General features: G+C 41.2%; 4 protein-coding genes and 1 long non-coding RNA gene across 7 annotated transcripts in view; 3 read left to right on the top strand and 2 right to left on the bottom strand.

Moving 5' to 3' along the window:
- The window catches only part of LOC124320327 (cytochrome P450 2J2-like), a 115,783-nt gene that overhangs the window by 78,107 nt on the left and 19,725 nt on the right, over positions 1-17,951 (bottom strand). The window lies entirely within an intron of this gene.
- Positions 716-9,508, top strand: LOC124320291 (T-box transcription factor T-like). Of its 2 annotated transcripts, XM_046783099.1 has the most exons (8): positions 716-1,467; positions 2,871-3,152; positions 3,243-3,341; positions 3,417-3,585; positions 4,082-4,216; positions 4,292-4,451; positions 5,601-5,858; positions 7,911-9,508. In XM_046783099.1, the coding sequence occupies exons 2-8, from the start codon at positions 2,887-2,889 to the stop codon at positions 8,756-8,758; spliced, it is 1,935 nt and encodes a 644-aa protein (XP_046639055.1). In that variant the 5' UTR covers positions 716-1,467; positions 2,871-2,886; the 3' UTR covers positions 8,759-9,508. The 2 variants fall into 2 exon arrangements, with proteins under 2 accessions (XP_046639055.1, XP_046639054.1); XM_046783098.1 differs by lacking the exon at positions 716-1,467 and having other exon boundaries at positions 1,484-3,152.
- On the bottom strand, positions 9,991-11,759 carry LOC124320378. The gene is made up of 4 exons (XM_046783245.1): positions 11,333-11,759; positions 11,088-11,278; positions 10,785-11,025; positions 9,991-10,724 (listed from the first exon to the last, which is right to left on the bottom strand). Exons 1-4 carry the CDS (start codon positions 11,612-11,614, stop codon positions 10,164-10,166), a joined length of 1,275 nt encoding a protein of 424 aa, XP_046639201.1. The 5' UTR covers positions 11,615-11,759; the 3' UTR covers positions 9,991-10,163.
- LOC124320267 (dolichyl-diphosphooligosaccharide--protein glycosyltransferase subunit STT3B-like) lies at positions 11,994-15,597 on the top strand. The gene is made up of 15 exons (XM_046783065.1): positions 11,994-12,264; positions 12,327-12,545; positions 12,604-12,847; positions 12,913-13,069; positions 13,137-13,350; positions 13,419-13,597; positions 13,667-13,794; positions 13,859-13,990; positions 14,052-14,191; positions 14,282-14,453; positions 14,528-14,701; positions 14,765-14,878; positions 14,944-15,068; positions 15,131-15,215; positions 15,287-15,597. The coding sequence occupies exons 1-15, from the start codon at positions 12,071-12,073 to the stop codon at positions 15,359-15,361; spliced, it is 2,352 nt and encodes a 783-aa protein (XP_046639021.1). The 5' UTR covers positions 11,994-12,070; the 3' UTR covers positions 15,362-15,597.
- Positions 16,697-17,943, top strand: LOC124320493. 2 transcript variants are annotated; one of them, XR_006913928.1, is made up of 4 exons: positions 16,697-17,182; positions 17,246-17,366; positions 17,533-17,687; positions 17,754-17,943. It is a non-coding gene; the product is annotated as an uncharacterized LOC124320493 (long non-coding RNA). The 2 variants fall into 2 exon arrangements; XR_006913927.1 differs by having other exon boundaries at positions 16,697-17,366.

The following is a 17,951-nucleotide window of genomic DNA, read 5'->3' as shown; positions in this document are numbered from 1 at the left end:
GACATCTAGGGAGTGTACGGCGAGTCCAGGGCCTATACGCTTCAACGCCTGGGCCTAACATGATCGGTTCCAACATCAGCAGCAGATGTTTCCACGTGTGTGTTTCTAAACAGACACACTCGCATTGTACGCGTACGGGAGAAATGTGTGGCCGGTACTTCCGTTTTCCAACTTTCTAATTCCGACATTATTCATTTATTGTTCCAATATTTCACCTTTTGTCGTTTTTCAATTTCCAACGTTATGGCAGTGCTCAGTCTATAGGCCAGAGTTTTGGTCTTCCATGTCGCTAGTGTTGTTCATCTCCGTGTCGCCGTCAGGTGCTAAATTAAAGGTAAATTTCAAATATTAAGACACACACACACTCAATTCAGTGTACAGCTAGAGAGCGTCATATCCTTTAGGGTATACTTTTTTACACGCTAAAGTATATCCAGATCGAGATGCATTCCCAGTTTCCAGGAATTCTCCAGATGGACTTCTTCTATTTCCTATTTATTGCGCACAGTAAAGTGTAGCAAGCGAAAGATTTTTCTTAAGGGGGCAAAAAGGTTTTTCACTCTATTTCATTTTTTGAAATGAAAAAAATTTCGTGGAAAAATATCGGGTCTGTGACACTGGAACGCGATCGAGGGGCGGTGTGAATGCCTGTGTCCCTATCTATCTGCTGAGAATATTTCATAATTAACCCTTACACATTTGTCTAGATGTAGTTGTAGCCAACCGAAAAGAAAAGAAGGTGTCTGTTGTTAAAAGGATAAAGGATAAACTGCTTTTGGTATCACTTGTGAAAATATTTTCCTTTCTAAAATAAAAAAAGGAATAGAATCGAAAAGAGTAAATGATTTTTATCTCAACCCCTATCGATCTTACCCCCGTATTATAAAAAGAAATAATCATCCCGAGGGGGATACTGCTAGTCTTACGCCATCCTTGATACCTTTTGATTATATTTCCCAATCTCATCGGTTTTTTGTTCTTTCGCTGATAACAATTTTAACAAGAGGCTGCCATATCGAATTGAAGCTCGGTCAAAGACTCCTGGAAATTCCATTACAGTTGAGTGATCATGATTCTAACTCGTGAAAATAGATTTTTAATTCCCCCCACACACATAAACATTTTGTTTCGAAATCTATACACAGCACATTCTTTTTTGTTTTTTAAAAAAATATTCTTCTCATTTACGACACACACACATCGAGGAATGGGGCAACGCCGGCTGCAGACGGAAAAACCACAGTCTCTCAGAATTTCAGTCGAAAAAATAAGAAGAAAGAAATAAATAAAAGAAAACATTTTTGTTTGTGTCATAAAAATCTGGTTTCTTTTTCTTTTCCTCTTTATACTGTGTGTGTGTCTATTTGGACTGTGTGGCTGGGGCTACACGTCTTCCATCTCCGAGTCAACACAAGAAAATAAAGATGCCTGGACCTCCCAGAAAGTTCTCGACAACTTCTTTCCTGGGTATACGTTTTATTTTTTAAAGGTTGTTGTTGTTGTTGTCGGTACGACGACACCTTCCTTTGTTGTTGTGCTTCTCGTTTTACAAACATTTCTTCTGCTGTTGGCCTATCCACCACCAATTTTCCAAATGATTTTCGTCGTTTTGGCACATGGACGTTTCGTCCATTTTCTCTTTTCCCCCCAAAAAAAATAATTCTTACAGCGGCTCATAAAAAACAATTTGGATGTCGTAAAGAGTCCTCCTGAACATTTCGATTTGTCTCATTCGCCATTGTTTTCGGGACATTCTATCTATACTACGATGGCGTAAAAGTTTAGGCCTCCTGATACGAAAAGGACTAAAAGTTAAACATATATCGATGCAACGCTACGTCAATAATAACAGGATCAAGGAATAAATTTCGCCAGGCCATTTATAATATCGACTGCCACAACTTTTCGACCTAAACCAAAAGTTGCATTTCCCTCCTTGCACGACTAATAACTCGTCTCGAACTTTATAAAACAAAACAAAAAAATCAATTTTCGTATGATGCAATATAAAGCCCGAGTTTTGCCTTATTCCGTTTATTCTCCCGTCGAGTTATACAGGCTATATCTTTTTATTTGATCAGCTACGGTCGGCTGCATTCTTGTTTTTTTCGAACATGGACGGTGGATTAGGGTCAATTTGTGAAATCAATTTCTTCATTTCTTTTTTGTTTGTCTATTTTTATTTCGATTTGGCTGGCCATTCTTTCTATTCCTTATGAGCTGTTTTCCATGAGGGCAAATGGGAAGATGAAGTAGGAGTGTCTCACACACACACACACACAAAGCGGGGGCTATCTTCTTTCGCTCTAAAAGAGTGTACGACAGGTAGATTTGTCTAGTACCTTTAACAGCATTGCCCCCCTCTCATCCTGGAAAAATCTAAAATGTCCTATCTGATGGTGAGGGCCAAAAGGAAAAAAAAGGTAAATGAGAACAAGAGGATGTCGACCAATCAGTCGGTGAGGAATGGGTCGGGGGTGGAGTCTCGACTCCCACCAATGGGACAGACCCGTCCCATAAACCGAGGGGGGCCGGACCACCCCAAGCCAGTAGAAAGGTGGCTGCGTGAAACACGAACCCCAACTGTCTTCAACTATCCACGTCCGACGACGTACGTGTTACTTATCTGTGTGACTTTTTTTTGGTTCTTCAAAACATCGAAATTTTCCTCGTCTAAAGTGAATTTCCAATTTAAATTCCGAGCGCAACAGTTTCCGCAGTTGACATTTTTCTAAATTAAATCCGTGCGAATTGAATTGATCTGGTCGGTTGTTTCATTTTTGTGCCTTTGTGGATCGTTGAATTTGAATTTGTGTGCGGCTTTTTTCTTTGATCGAAACGTGAAAAAGTCGATTTGAACACCTGCCCAGTTGTTGCCGGCCAAGGATGCGCTTTGAAATGGACAAGGCGCCGCTCCAGCACTCGCATCAACACACTCACCCGGTCGTGTCCAGCAACCCAACGGCTCATCAGCACATTCTGTCGGCGGCCGAAGGCGGACTCCCGACCATGGTCGGTCACGGCCGCTACATCAAGAACGATCCGGGCAATGCGGGCATCGATCGAGAGTGCCGCGTCTCCTTGGAAGAACGTGACCTATGGAGCAAATTCCAGGAGCTCACCAACGAAATGATTGTCACCAAAAACGGAAGGTAAAATCAAATAAAACCAATTAATACTAATACAATTCCATCCACCGATAAAAACAAAACTAAATTAACATTTTGTTTCCTCCCGTCCAGGCGGATGTTTCCCGTCGTCAAAGTCTCGGTCGGTGGCCTGGACCCAAAAGCCATGTACTCTATCCTCTTGGAATTTCTTCAAATTGACGTCGAAGGACGGTAAGTGAATGGATGAAAACATTAATATAACAATCTAATCAAACCTATTTTTACGTGTGTGTGTGTGTGTTATAGGTGTCGGTACGTCGAAGGAAGATGGATCCCGAGCGGGAAAGCTGAACGACCGCCATCCAACGCCATTTACGTCCACAACGAGTCGCCCAACTTTGGCGCCCACTGGATGAAGGAGCCGGTCAATTTCTCCAAATTGAAATTATCCAACAAGAAATCAGAGCCTGGCATGGTGAGACATTTTTAAATACAAATTTTTATTTGTTTTTGGGTTCCCACACATCCTCCCCACAATCCAGCTTGTTTAGAGAGAGATAAACAAGACAAGGCAAAAATAGGACGAGAGGAGTAGAAGGGGTGAGTTTTTGCCTATGCGGAATGTTCTTGACGACTCCCTTGGTATTTCGTAACCTTGCTGGGCTTTTGATCGTCGCCGGCCATGGTCCAGCGTGGGAACGTCTCCGGCAACATCTTCCCAGACAGGACGATCTATCCGTCCATTGGTCGATTCTTTTAATCGGCATCGATCGATTAAACCCCCCCCCCCTCCTCCCACAAGTGCACTCGCGGATTTCATTCCCCAAAAATTTATTTCCCCCATTTCTTGCTCATTTTTTATTAATTCGAGTAATAGTCGTCGAGGTGTCAAAACTCTAAAGAAAAATGGGAATTTAGCCTTCAGAATCTAAGGAATTGATGAATTTTGTTTTTTGTTTTTTCGCACGCAGATTATGCTCAATTCTTTGCACAAGTACGAGGCTCGAGTTCACATCGTGCGGGTGGGCACCGATGAGCGACGCATTTTGACTTACACCTTCCCGGAGACTCAATTCATCGCAGTCACGGCCTACCAGAATCCCGAGGTAAAATCATCACCACCTTTATTTGACTCGATCCTCTTTTTGACATTTTTAACGAAATTTTGAATTGCTTGGCAGGTAACGGCTTTGAAAATCAAACACAATCCATTCGCCAAAGCGTTTCTCGACTCGAAGGAACGATCCGGCGGCGGTGGCGGAGGACACGGCGGCCAACACGGCGACTCTTCCGACGGTGGTGTTCATCCTCATTCAATGGTCCACCATCAGTATTCACAATGTAAGTTTTTGTTGTTTGTGTCAATTCAACCAAACAAAAAAGGAAAAGGGGAAAAAACAACAACAACAACAATTGAGAGCTATACAGCTGGATAATATTGCCCGGTAGCCGCTCTCTCTTTTTCAACAGCGGTAGTTGTAGTAGTTTTTAACTCGTGAATCCGCCATCCAGAAAGAAAAAACAGCAGAGAAAAGAGTTGTGTGGGGGGGATATAAAATGCTAATTTCTGTCCTCAACGGCAGATTTTAAAAAAAGAAGTAGCCGGCGGTGTGTTCTTTTTCGTCACGCAACTCTGCGTCGTGGATTGGAAAACTTAAAACAAAAGGCGAAATAGAAGAGTTGCTTGCTCTCTTAGTGTTTCTTTTGTGTGTGTGTGTGTGTGTGGACGGGTTGTTATAATAAACACAGCAGCAGCAGGAGCAGAGAATAGGGCGGCAATCAAATCAGAAAAAGCCGCGAGCCGAGAGCGCGGCCAGCCTCCAATAACATATTCATCATGACAGCAGCTCAGACAAGTCTTCAACCGAAAGAAATAAAGGAGGGCTTCTCTTTTTTCTTCTTTTATACGTATTATATTGCCTTAATGTGTCTGTATACTACTATACGTCAGTCCCGCAGCCGCATGTCATCATGTCCTGTGGGCTTCCATCTACTTACGAACGGGGATAGGCAAAGAAGAAGAAGAGAGGCTTCCTGGCCTACGCACTAGAGCTCATTTTTATGATGATCCTTTTATTCTTTGAAATTTTATTCCTTTCACGATTTTCTTTGGAAAACAAAACAAAATTTGAATGATTTCAAATCTCGCCTTTTCTATCCGGGATTTTGTTTTTATTTTTATTTTTCGAAGGGCGTGACACAAATCAACAGAAAAGTTTTCCCTCAAAAAGTTTATTTTGGGGATTCACAGCCTTTGCCTTTTTTTCACGAGTGGTGTAGCGATTGTACACAGCATGTACACGTCGGATTTGGTAACGTGAAAAATCTAATCAGGCATCACGCAATCAGTCTATATGTAACGCGTAATCAAGAGACTAGATGACGCAATTGTCGTTGGAATCTTCTTCTCAATTTTTTACGACTTGTGTCTCAACTTTTTATTATTTTTCACATTCATCAATCGATTTGTTGGTTTTTTGTTTTGTGTAGATGGTTCGTGGTATTTGTCGCCCAGCGCCGCTCATCACCAGAGCGTCTACGCCGCCCAGCAATTAGCGGCCGGCGGTGGAGGATCTCGGCTGCCGTCGGGCAACAACGGATCGACTTCATCTTCATCGCCCGTCGGTCGAGTTTCATCCGCATCTTCCGCTTCTGGTGGCGGCAACTCGCATCACCACGCCGGCAGTCACCGGGTCGTCCCTTACAGCGTCCCGTCGTCCGGACACAAATCGCCCACCTCCGTTCCCGGTAAGTTTCTCAAATCTACGATTATTTATTTTTTTATCTGCGAGGGGGACGATGACGCCATGTTTAAAACTGGCCAGGAGAATCTAAGGGTCGTTGCCGCCCAGTGTCATTATGTGTACTTAATTTTTTGTTTTTCCTTTTCTGGAAGAAAACGGACTGAGAGTGATAAACTCGTCGAAAGAACGCGCGGCAACTCCAATCAAGGTCCCCCCCCCCCCTCTATGCCCGTTGTATATAAAGAGCTAGTCGAAACAAAAACACGTCCACCTGGGCTGTAAACGCCTGACGGGCCACAACGCAGGGGCATGTAGAGAATAAGATAGAAAAAACCACCTGAAATAATGAGCTCCGAAACCCGTGTTGATTTCTTTTTTTGGTGTGTTCTCCTATCAATTTACAGCATAATAACACCCACCTATATATAATCACCCTCAGTCATCAGGTATATGCACAAGAGGGGTCACGGCTTCGGCGATTGTGCGAGAGACATTGGCGCTTTAACCTCTCCGATGGCCTAATTTCGGTCGTAAAAAAAAACCCTAAAAAATGAAGCCACAAAGATATTTCTTTTTGGTGATTCAATACGTTTACTACAAAATGGGAATTGTGTGACAATCTTCCGAGAACGCTGATTAGATGTGTGTAGGGGTGGAGATGTTGTTGTAGTTGGTCGGCTTTTTTCTTTTTGAAACATTTGGCGTTTCGGAGAGTTTTGAATTTCCTTTTATTTTTACGGTTCTTTTCATCCAGCGGATTGGAAGGGGTTGTTTTTATTAGCAGAGTCGTTAGAAAAAAAGGACAATTTTGCGGTAGAGACACACACACGGGAAATCGTATCGGAAAATGTCGAGCGACAAAATCGAAGAAATCGACCGGCTCTCGGTATCTCTTTTCTTCCGTCTTTGATTTCCTCGTTAGTGAGCCAGTGTGACTTGCAATCACCATTTAGCACCCCTGGACTCTTCAATTTCTTCTTGCGGCCCGGACCGAATAGTTTCCCCTCCCCCCCAAAATGGGAAAATATTTGAATCGAATTTCCATCGGCGACAGGTTGAAGATGGATCAGTCATTAAAGTATTAAAAAAACATCGCAAGTCGAAAGAAATTCAAATCATCGACGAGTGATAATTTGAAGCTCCCGTTATTATTGCATTTCTTATTTTTATGATTTCAAGAAAAGAAAAACATCTTCTTCTTTCTTTTACCGCACCTATAAATGCAACACACACACACACATGCGCGTAGTTCTATATAATTGTAGATATAACCTTATTATGATGTATACACGGGGTTGGGACTATCTGGGACTGACCTATCGAGAGTCCAATTAAAGTCGATGCGCGCGCATTCCTGCGGGTCAATTTCCAAGTTGACGAAAGTAAAAAAAAAAAATAAAAATAAAAATGGAGACGGGGTCCGCTTCTTTCTTTCGGGTTGTATCTGGAGAAGACGGCGGCAACTTGAAATGATCAACGTGTAATAACCATTAACGGGCGGCATGGGGTCCTATATACTGTCACACACACACACACACTTCTTGCCAACCGAAGAGAGTTTCTTTGGCTACCCAGTTTTTGTTTCGGGAATATATATATATAAGAAGAGAGTCGTCTAGTATTATAATCGCTGGTAGAAGAAGAAGAAGAAGTAGTAAGTCAGGGGCGGGTGGGTTATATGATAGGCCAATGTTATTTCATTTGGATAAACCCCCCAAACGGTTTACGACCCTTTGACGAAGCATAAAGATGAAGGAGAAAAGAAATAAAAGAAAATAGCAGTGGTCCCTCAGTAGTTGTACTAGTAAGTTATTGTATACCAGCAGCAGTCCCTTTTTTTTCTTTCTTTCTTATACTGTTGATGGCCCGAATGATGGCGGAAGGGGCGGATGGATCTATTTGGTTGCGTTCAATTAACCGCCAAGATGGGCCCAGCCGATATACACAGAGACTATTTGCGTGTTGGCTTGTGCTACTCGTCAAATGTATACGAGAAAATGGTGAATTTCTTGGTGCGTGACACGGGAATTTATTTGGTTTCTTTTTATTTCATCAGGTTCTTATCCAATCAGTGCAAGTCAGACGACGCCCAGTACGCCGTACGGCGGCCCACACCACAATGCGGTGCAGTCGGGTGGATACAACAACACGGCGGCCAGTTGGACGACCAACAACTGGAATTGCGGGGCTAATAACGCGGCAGCCGCTGCTGCAGCGGCGGCGGCGGCTGCGGCGGCCGCAGCAGCAGCAGCAGCTTCTTCTTCGTCTTCTTCCGGCTCGCCACCCATCAGCAACAACAACAACAACAACATCACAAACGGAGCGGTCGGCACTCTAGGAGCGTCGACATCCTCAGCTGGATCAGGCGGCAGCAGCTGGGCCAGCAATCATCAATTGCCGTGGCTTTCGTCGGCTGGTGAACCTTTCCAGCATCAACAACAACACTACAGCACCAATCCGGCGGCCGCTTACGGCGCTGGATACATGCCGTCGTCACATTACGGCGGAGCACCGACAGCCCACCACAGCACCGATTTTGGACTGCCATTTTCTTCGGCCGGCTATCCCGTGGCATTGCCGGGCTCCTACCCGTCGGGTCACTACTTTTTCGGCAGCGGAGAGAATTGCGGATTCTACAACAACGCCGGATGCCAACAGCAACAACAACCTCACCAACAACAGCAGTACCAGCAAGTCTCGCCAGTGGCGGTTGAAAGGTCAGCTTCTACCAGTTCCAGTCCTGGATTCGAATCTCATCAGCAGGTACAACAACAACAACAACAGCAGCAGGTAGTTCTTCAACAGCAAGTCCAGGTCAAGGAAGATCTCCTCTCTGAAAGTTTCAGCGATCACAGTTCACCAAGACAGGGTTGGAGTCCGCTTACTCCGCCAACCGGAGTTTAAAGTGGAACTTACAATTACACGAAAATCAAACCAAAATCCTGTCAAAAGAAAAAATGAAGTTCGTGACTTGAAAACAAAAATAAGATTTTGTTTTGTTTTTTAAATTGTCGTCGAGCGCCAGTGACTGCTCTCCTGAATTTTTTCCACTTTTTATTTGCAATTGAGCACTCTAAAAGACGAGGTTATTTCATTGTAGGCCCGTATCAAATTTAATCGGACAGTTGTATCATATTTATCTCCCGTTTCTCCATACTCGTCTCCTCATTTTCTTTTTTGTTTAGTTAAAACAAAAACATTTTTCGCCTCGTCTTTGTTTATTGTAATCGCCACGGTTATTAGCCGGTTGCTTCACTGGCACAACGTTCACGAACATTCACCACGTGTGTATTTTTAATTCATCCGTTTCATTTATGTGTGTCCACCTGCGCAATAATCCGCTCCCCCAGATCGCAATTCGTTGATTTTACAATTTTCACGACACCTTCTATTTCTCTTTCTCTCCCCCACCACCAACACCACCAAAAAACAAAAAAAAAAATCACTTTGAAACATGAAACCCCTCAATTTTCCTTATTACTCTCTCCATTATTGTCTCTCCCCCTCCTCATTACCCATCATTCCCATTGACTGATGTATAAGCAAAACAACAAAAAAAGTAATAAGTCTGTGCGTAGTAGTACTGTATTGTGTCTAGTGCTGTAAAGTGACAGACAAAAGAGCTGTAAATAGATATCGAATCATTTTCACCGATGTTGTGCGTCTTCACCGACTGTATCTACTAAAATCAACTCGTCGAGAAAGGTGGCCTACCCCACCCCCCTCCTGTCTTCAATTCTTCCGAGGCGGACCCAGGTGTCAATTGGATAACCAAACAAAACGAAAGTATTTTTCTTTGGGGTTTTGTGAGTGGACGGTTTATTTTTTTTGTTTCAAGGAAAAAAAGGGAATTCATTCCGTCCCTCTTTCCGTGTTGGCTCTCGACCGACAAACTCTGGTCACTAAAACTTAAGATTCCTCTTCGTCGCCGTTCGGTCGTTCACGACGAAAGGAAAAGAAACACATGCGAGGTGTAGTTTCATGCTGCCTCGCATTTGTTTACCCAACAGAAAATAAAAAGTCTTGAGCAAATATCGACTGAAACGACCGAGGGTGTAGACATAGACACCGTGTCGTCGCCCTTGGACTCGCCTACGTTCTTCTACTACTTCATGACTAATACTCAGATATTTCTGTTTAAAACTTTGTATTTTCTTTCCAATGATTACATCGATGAGAAAATAAAAGGTATACGAATGAAAGACTTGCACAGCTCGAAAGGTTACACTAGACAATTTTGATTCAATCCCGAGTCAATTTATAGTAATTAAAAAAAGAAAAGAAAATGGTCTTTCTCTAGATCTTCGTTTCAGCGTCGATTGGAACGGGACTTGAAGTGGGAATTCCCCGAGTTTCGGTACCGCGAAGATTTGGCTGGTGATCGCTGCGAGCGTTTGGGAGGTCCTCGGTCGTGAGACCTGGAATTTCGTGAATCGAGTCTTTCATCACTTACGCTCCTTTTTCTTTGGCCATCGATGGGACTGCGGGATCTGGAACGGGATCTTCCACGAGAATGGGTAACGTTTTTTCGTCGGGACATGTCACGAGATTCTTGTTGTGGTTGTCTTTCAATTTCTGCTGTCGGTTCTTCAGTGAATTCGCCTTCCTCTAAATTCTCATTCGCGTTGGAAAGCTTTTTGAGTAAGTTGGCTCGTTCCACGAGCAACTCTGGCAAGACCTGGCTGCTCTCAGGCTGCTGTTGCGACGATGGTTCGCCATTCACTCTTTCTTTTGAAGATTTCGGATCGGGCCTAGCAATTCCTTTACCACGGGCCACATTTCCAAGGCGCTCTAAACGCCTTTTTCGGAAATCTGAACTTTCTGATATGAAAGAAAGTGTTATAGGTCCCATTTTAAAGGTGCATTCTGTCTGGAAAAGAAAATGATTATTAGGCTAGTGTTTTTCCACTGATTATAATAAAAGCAATACCTCATTTTCAATTGTGACAAGATTGCCCAGGACGGTATCTCTCTTGAATTCATGGAAACTTGGAATGGCTGCAGGATTCTGACTAGGGTTGACCATGTACTCTGGATTGAGCATGCTAGTTTTTGTAGGAAGAATACTACTATTGGCAGGGAGAGGATTAGTATTTATCGGTGGAGTGTTACTGTTGTGTGGAGGCATTCTATTGTTTGCTGCACCTCTACGGAAAATAAGTGTGTCATGCCTATTACAGAAGGCAGTAAAATTAGTAACTGTCTTTGGAAATAGAATTTGTATAGACTTTACTCTCTTTGAAGATCTTTCAGTTGGCGATCCTTCCTCTCCAGTTCAGCTTTGGCAGTTTTAAAGATGGAGGAAATGTTACGGGTCAGTGCCAGGTTCTTTTTGTTTACTTTGTCAAGCTCAGCTTTTAACTCAGCATTCATGCTGTCCAAAGTTGAACATTTTTGTTCAAGTAATTCTACTTTGGCTTGGAGCTAATGCATTTTCTATTAGTTATGTATTAATTTAAAGATATTTTTTATGGTTACCTCTTCGGCAGCTAACTGTTTCTCAAAGGTATTTAGGTCATCATACAAATCAACATCTTCTTCTGAGAGATTTTCTTCATAAAAATCGTCGTCTTTCCGTTTTTTGGGCTCCAGCAGCTTATTGAATCTCTCAATGACGTTAAAATTGGCATCAGATTCTTTGATCATTGTCTCGCCTTCTTCTGGCAAATCTTGATATATATCAACATCGTCATCTTCGGCTTCATCTCCTTGACGAGAAGCCTCCTCTCCCCCGACTAATTCTTCATTCAGATGATCCATCAAAAGACTAACACAATCACCAAGAAAATATTTTGTCGTGACTTGAAGGTATACAATTCAACACAATTCCCTCACGTCGTTCAGTTCCCGCCGTGTCAACAATCTTATAGCGAGTTAGTCTTTTTCAAATTTAGTCTGCAATATACAGTATTGCATTTCGCTATAAAACACCTGAATGCGGTTCGTATGTTTAAACATTAATTTTAATGGAGGAAAATCAATATGGATACTTGAAAAAATTCAGAAAATACAAAAAATGTTTTGAGAATTCAGCTTCTAGTCCCTTTTTGACAATTAATCAAATTATTTTAATACAAATTGCCACCGGTGATTGTGTACTCACCAAAAATTTTTCCGCTAGGTGAGCTTATCAACGTGGCTCTGTTACATTGGGGGAAATGATCTGACACATCACAAAACCTAGTAACCCAAGTTCGTCTGTCGTTGGAAATAGCTATGGCCGCGACAAGTGTAACGGCGAAGCCGGCTTCGAAATCTAAAACTAAATCTAAAGCGACACTGTTAAATGCATTGGGTTACAAAAGTCTGTTGACATTTACAATTCTTGCTCTAGCATGTATCGCCGGTTTTGCTTCAAGATTATTTGCTGTCATCCGTTTTGAAAGCATCATCCATGAATTCGATCCTTGGTATAAAACTTGATTGTAAATACAAATAAAGGTTTATCTAAAATGCATTTTTCATTCTTCAGGTTTAATTACAGAGCAACAGCGTACATGGTCCAACACAATTTCTACAATTTCTTGAATTGGTTTGATGACCGAGCATGGTACCCATTAGGCAGAATTGTTGGTGGAACAGTCTATCCTGGCCTGATGATAACATCTGGCTCAATTCACTACATCCTGCATGCTTTAAATATTCCTGTCCACATCAGGGATATCTGTGTTTTTCTCGCTCCTGTTTTCAGGTATTTAATAGTTAACTGTAATGTTTGATCATATCACTAATCTGAACATATATTATAGTGGATTAACAGCTTTAGCCACATATTTCCTCACCAAAGAACTTTGGTCCTCTGGTGCTGGACTTTTGGCAGCCTGTTTCATTGCAATTGTACCTGGATACATCAGTCGTTCAGTAGCTGGAAGCTATGACAATGAAGGCATTGCTATTTTTGCCTTAATGTTCACCTACTACCTGTGGGTTAAGTCAGTCAAGACAGGGTCAGTGTTTTGGGCAACATTGACTGCCTTGTCTTATTTCTACATGGTAATTCATATGGTTAAACCCAATTGCAGTTGTGAGAACATAATTTTGAATTGTTCAAATTGTAGGTTTCGGCGTGGGGTGGATATGTGTTCATTATTAACCTGATTCCCCTTCATGTATTCGTACTTCTGCTCATGGGAAGATTTTCTAACAGAATCTACACAGCCTACACCACTTTCTTTATTTTGGGACTTGTGCTTTCCATGCAAATTCCGTTCGTTGGTAGGTTCATTGTTAAAGACAAACATCCGTTTTCCTGATTTTCAAAGACATCTCTGCTCTTGTCTAGGTTTCCAACCCGTTCGGACTAGTGAACATATGGCGTCGTTGGGTGTCTTTGCTTTGCTTAATGCTGTGGCAATCCTTCGCTACTTGCAATCCAAACTCTCGTCCTCCGAGATCAAGTATGTCTTCACCATCGGAGTCTTGATCGCTGGTGCTGCCGTGTTTTGCGTTGTTGTTCTTCTTACATACGCCGGAGTAATTGCTCCTTGGAGCGGAAGGTATAAAAATAAGACATTTATGTTGTTAATAACTAATTAACCCCTTACTTAATTTTGTATCAAAACAGATTTTATTCGCTCTGGGATACTGGCTATGCCAAAATTCACATTCCCATCATCGCTTCCGTCTCTGAACATCAACCGACCACTTGGTTTTCCTTCTTTTTCGATCTACATATCCTGGTTATTACGTTCCCAGTAGGATTGTGGTACACCATCAAGAATATTAACGATGAGAGAGTCTTTAGTGAGTGTTTTAGATTATTTGTTATATCTTTAAATGTACAAAGCTAAATTTCTTTTTCTTTTTCATTAGTCGTCTTGTACGCTGTAAGCGCTGTCTATTTTGCTGGCGTGATGGTTCGTCTGATGCTTACGCTCACACCTGTTGTATGCGTACTCAGTGCCGTTGCATTCTCTCGTCTCCTAGAATTTTACCTAAAGGTAGTAGCTTATTGTATTTTTTTATCCCGGTGCTTTGTTTGACTTCAATCATTACAATTATTAGGAAGAGGAATCTGCTTCTAAGGGAGGAGATTCGTCTGATAATGACGAAAATGATGAAAAGGGCTTGTATGACAAGGCCGGAAAGTTGAAGAAAATGAAACATGAACAACAGAAAGACAGCGGGGCTGACCAGGTGAATTATTACTATTTTGGCTTATATGATTAAATATATTAATTATGTGTTTGTTTCACAGGGATTGGGTATCAACGTTCGCAGTTTTGTTGTCGTCGCGGTTATGATGATGCTAATGATGTTTGCCGTTCATTGTACTTGGGTGACAAGCAACGCTTATTCCAGTCCCTCAATTGTTTTAGCTTCTTACGGGCAAGATGGGTAAGCTTTTTTTTTTAATTGTTAGTTTTAGCTTGTATTAGTTTAACTACATGAAAAAATTATAAAAATATTAACTGTTTTAATCTCCAGATCACGGCAAATCATCGACGACTTCCGGGAGGCATACTACTGGCTTTGGCAAAATACCCGTGAAGATTCTCGTATCATGTCTTGGTGGGATTACGGTTATCAGATAGCAGGAATGGGTAATCGAACGACCCTTGTAGACAACAACACATGGAATAATTCACATATTGCATTGGTGAGATATTTTTGTTGGTTTTTTACCTGAGATGGTGTGTGTTTGCTAATTTAAAGTTTATTGATCAAATGCAGGTCGGAAAAGCAATGTCTTCAAATGAAAGTGAAGCCTACAAGATTATGACTAATCTTGATGTGGATTACGTCTTGGTCATTTTTGGTGGAGTCATTGGCTATTCTGGAGACGACATTAATAAATTCCTTTGGATGGTGCGTATCGCCGAGGGAGAGCATCCTAAAGATATCCAGGTAATGTGTTAATTAAATCCTGTAAAATTGGTTTTTCTAACGTATAATTTTTCTTATTTATAGGAAAGCAACTATTTCAGCGAGCGTGGGGAATTCCGTGTTGACTCTGAAGCTTCCCAAACTATGTTAAATTGCTTGATGTACAAACTTTCTTACTATCGATTCGGTGATATGAAGGTAAAACAATTCAATTCAAAGAAACTGGTGAAGTGCTTTCCTCATCTTGCGGTTAAATGTTACAGTTGGATTTCCGCAACCCTGCTGGATTTGACCGAACACGTAATGCAGTTATTGGACAGCGCTCAATTGACCTAACTTATTTGGAGGAAGCGTACACTTCGGAACATTGGCTAGTTCGAATTTACAGGTTTGATTTTGCTTGCTGATTCATTTATGGGCAGTCTAGTCATCCTTTGATTTTGTTAACAGGGTCAAGAAACCGCACGAGTTTAATCGTCCGAAAATTGATAAAGCAGAGAGAAGGTTTATTAATAAGTCCTTCGTGTCGAAAAAGGTGGAATTCTTAGACAGTTTTGAAATGTTGCATAATACTTATATATTTCTTCTTTCTTGTCTTCTTCATAGACGGCAAAAAAGAAGAAGGGATCCATCAAGAACAGGCCGGTTGTCATTCGGGGACAGAGACCAAGTGATCAATAAGTTCCTAGCCAGTTCAACCATAAAAAGAAGACAAATCTGCCTTGGAAAGAAAAAAAAAGTAGATGTGGAAAGAATCAACAAACCTGTTGCAATTTTTCTTCCTCTGAACGGCTATATCGATCACTAACAATTCCAAAATTTTGTCCATTTGGTATTTTTCGTTCTGAGTTCTGAGTGTTGTCACCAGGTATGCCACTTTCAGAGGTAATAAAACAAATTTTAAGGTGGGAATTTGATTTGGGAGTTGTATGGCTCGTTCTTTGAAACGTCACACCGATTGTTTCCGACTGTTGAATTCTAGTAAATCTCGTTAATGATAATCGTAAATCTTGATTAAACTTGTGTTCATGGCACAGAGATTATTAATATTGACGTAATCATGCTGATGGATATGATCAGATCATCCCGCCCCCACCCTCAAACAAAAAAGTGTGAAGAAGTAATTACAATTTGAATCCCTTTATAATTGTGAGTCTCAATAAGAAAAATAGATCTCTTAGTAGTGTGACTACATGCAACCTCAACTACTAAAACATCAATGACATGCTTTTTCTCTATTCCCTGTTGTCGTTACACGCATCTATATGGGTACCGTGACATCAGACATCCTTTAGTCATCGGATCCATTTTCCAATAAAACTTTATTTTTAATGTTGCTCTAAAGGACCTTAGCTTAAACTCATGGAGGCTAACACGCAGTAAACACTAAGTAACACGGATAACAAGGTAAATAAAATGGCAGTTATATAACTTAAATTAAATGCACATTGAAATGTGCCACCAAGGACAGTAGCAGCTTCAAGCACACTTATCAGCATCTCAAACGTTTCTTCTTTCTGACGCTAGACAGCATAGCCTTTCATCATTTTCCACTATAAGAAGCATCAGTTTAGTTACGTTTATGCAGTCCACTGTAATAAGCATTAGATTAGTAACGTTTACTTTGCGTATCTCTGAAGAAATTTCTCGCTTCCACTATAACGAAATTTTGGGTGATAACTGCCAGTTTCTGTTTCAGCAACAAAGCTCACTTGTTAGATTTTTAATAATGTGGTTTTTTCTACTTCCGGTTTTATCATTTCTGTCAGTAGTTTAGTAAATATTCATCTGAGGCACAAAAGAACCACATATTCTTGATCCTCGTCAAATTTGTGGTAAAGTTCATGTTTTTTTCTGTACGTACGAGTACTTCCGGTTTCGAGAATTATCCTGAACTAGGAAAAATCTCGATTTTGACCAAATTCTGGATTTCGTTTAAACTACACCTAATCGACCCCAAATTTCACGTAGATCACGAATTTTTGGTTTATCTTGTCGACAGCTCAATGGTTAAGGAGCTATCGCTTACTTCCGGTATACTTCCGGAAAATTTGCATGAAACTAACAAGTGAGCTTTGTTCTCTGTAGAATTCTAAAGATTCCATGCTAATTTAAGCAAAGAGTAATGGTCTTTTTGATTACTTTTTATGACTTGTGACTATCTAAGGCCAGTCCTTTAGATATTGAGTTTTGAACGTGTCAAATAGATGGCGTGATAGAATGTTGTTTGTTTGTTGTGTCACATATGGGCTCGTTCGTTGTCAAAAGTTCAGCTACAGCTATCTTCTTCGAAAATTACCAATGAATTCGCTTGTAAATTGACTAGATTTCCTGTGCAATTTGTTTGGCATGTGTTGTTTACCGAATATGTGTTTTTAATAACATCATTATTTCTCCTCCATTTCCAGGAAAAAATGTGAAAGGTGCATGAAGCCAGTACTGTCAACTATTGTGTTAAAACTCCTGGTACCCTACAGAATATGTCATCCAAATGACAGAGTGGTAACAACCAATGCTAGCTTTAGTAAAGTATTGCTGGAACATAGTCTTCTCATCTTTTATTAGGATTCATCACTATTATCGGCTGAATCATTCTATGGGACTTGCCTGATCACCAACCCAAGCATGGACCAATTTCTCATTCCATCTTCTAGAGAACCTTACATAACCGATCCGACCTTAGTGTGTAAGTTTACACTGAATTTATTTTGTTGCAGTCCTATATGATTTAAAGTATTGCTCTGCACTTAAGTCTATCTAATGTTTAAGTTTAATTATTCTTTTAGATCATAGACATCAAGCACATTGATGCCACAAATGATAGACAAGGTTACTTTATTTTTTATTTACAGGTTTTAGGTTTCTAATGTAGCATGATATAGACTATGAGAAGTCATGTTGTTTGAAGGAAAAGGACTATGCAGTCGACAAGGTTCTTTGCTAACCTGTTGGCTGCTACCCTTGAATCTCCCTGTTTACTTCCTTACACGGGTCCTCTTGATTTGAGGTACTACTTTCTGTTGCTACAACCTTGTTTGAATATTATCCAAATAAATGTTCATTCTGCTTACAGGGTAATCCTTCGCTATACTGATCACATCCACTGGTGAAAACCGACAAGAGAATGCTGTAATCCAAGACTGATACATTGTGTAGTTGGTAGATAAATGACAATTGCATATCTGGGCTCCCTTCTTTTCTGTGGCCCCGTTTCCCTAACTAACCACTACCCAACGCCCGCCGGTGGTCACTCACCCGCTGTGAAACCAGG

This window comes from Daphnia pulicaria, chromosome 1, assembly GCF_021234035.1.
Source record: "Daphnia pulicaria isolate SC F1-1A chromosome 1, SC_F0-13Bv2, whole genome shotgun sequence".
Lineage (NCBI taxonomy): Eukaryota > Metazoa > Arthropoda > Branchiopoda > Diplostraca > Daphniidae > Daphnia > Daphnia pulicaria.
This window is presented reverse-complemented; position numbering and strand designations above follow the sequence as displayed.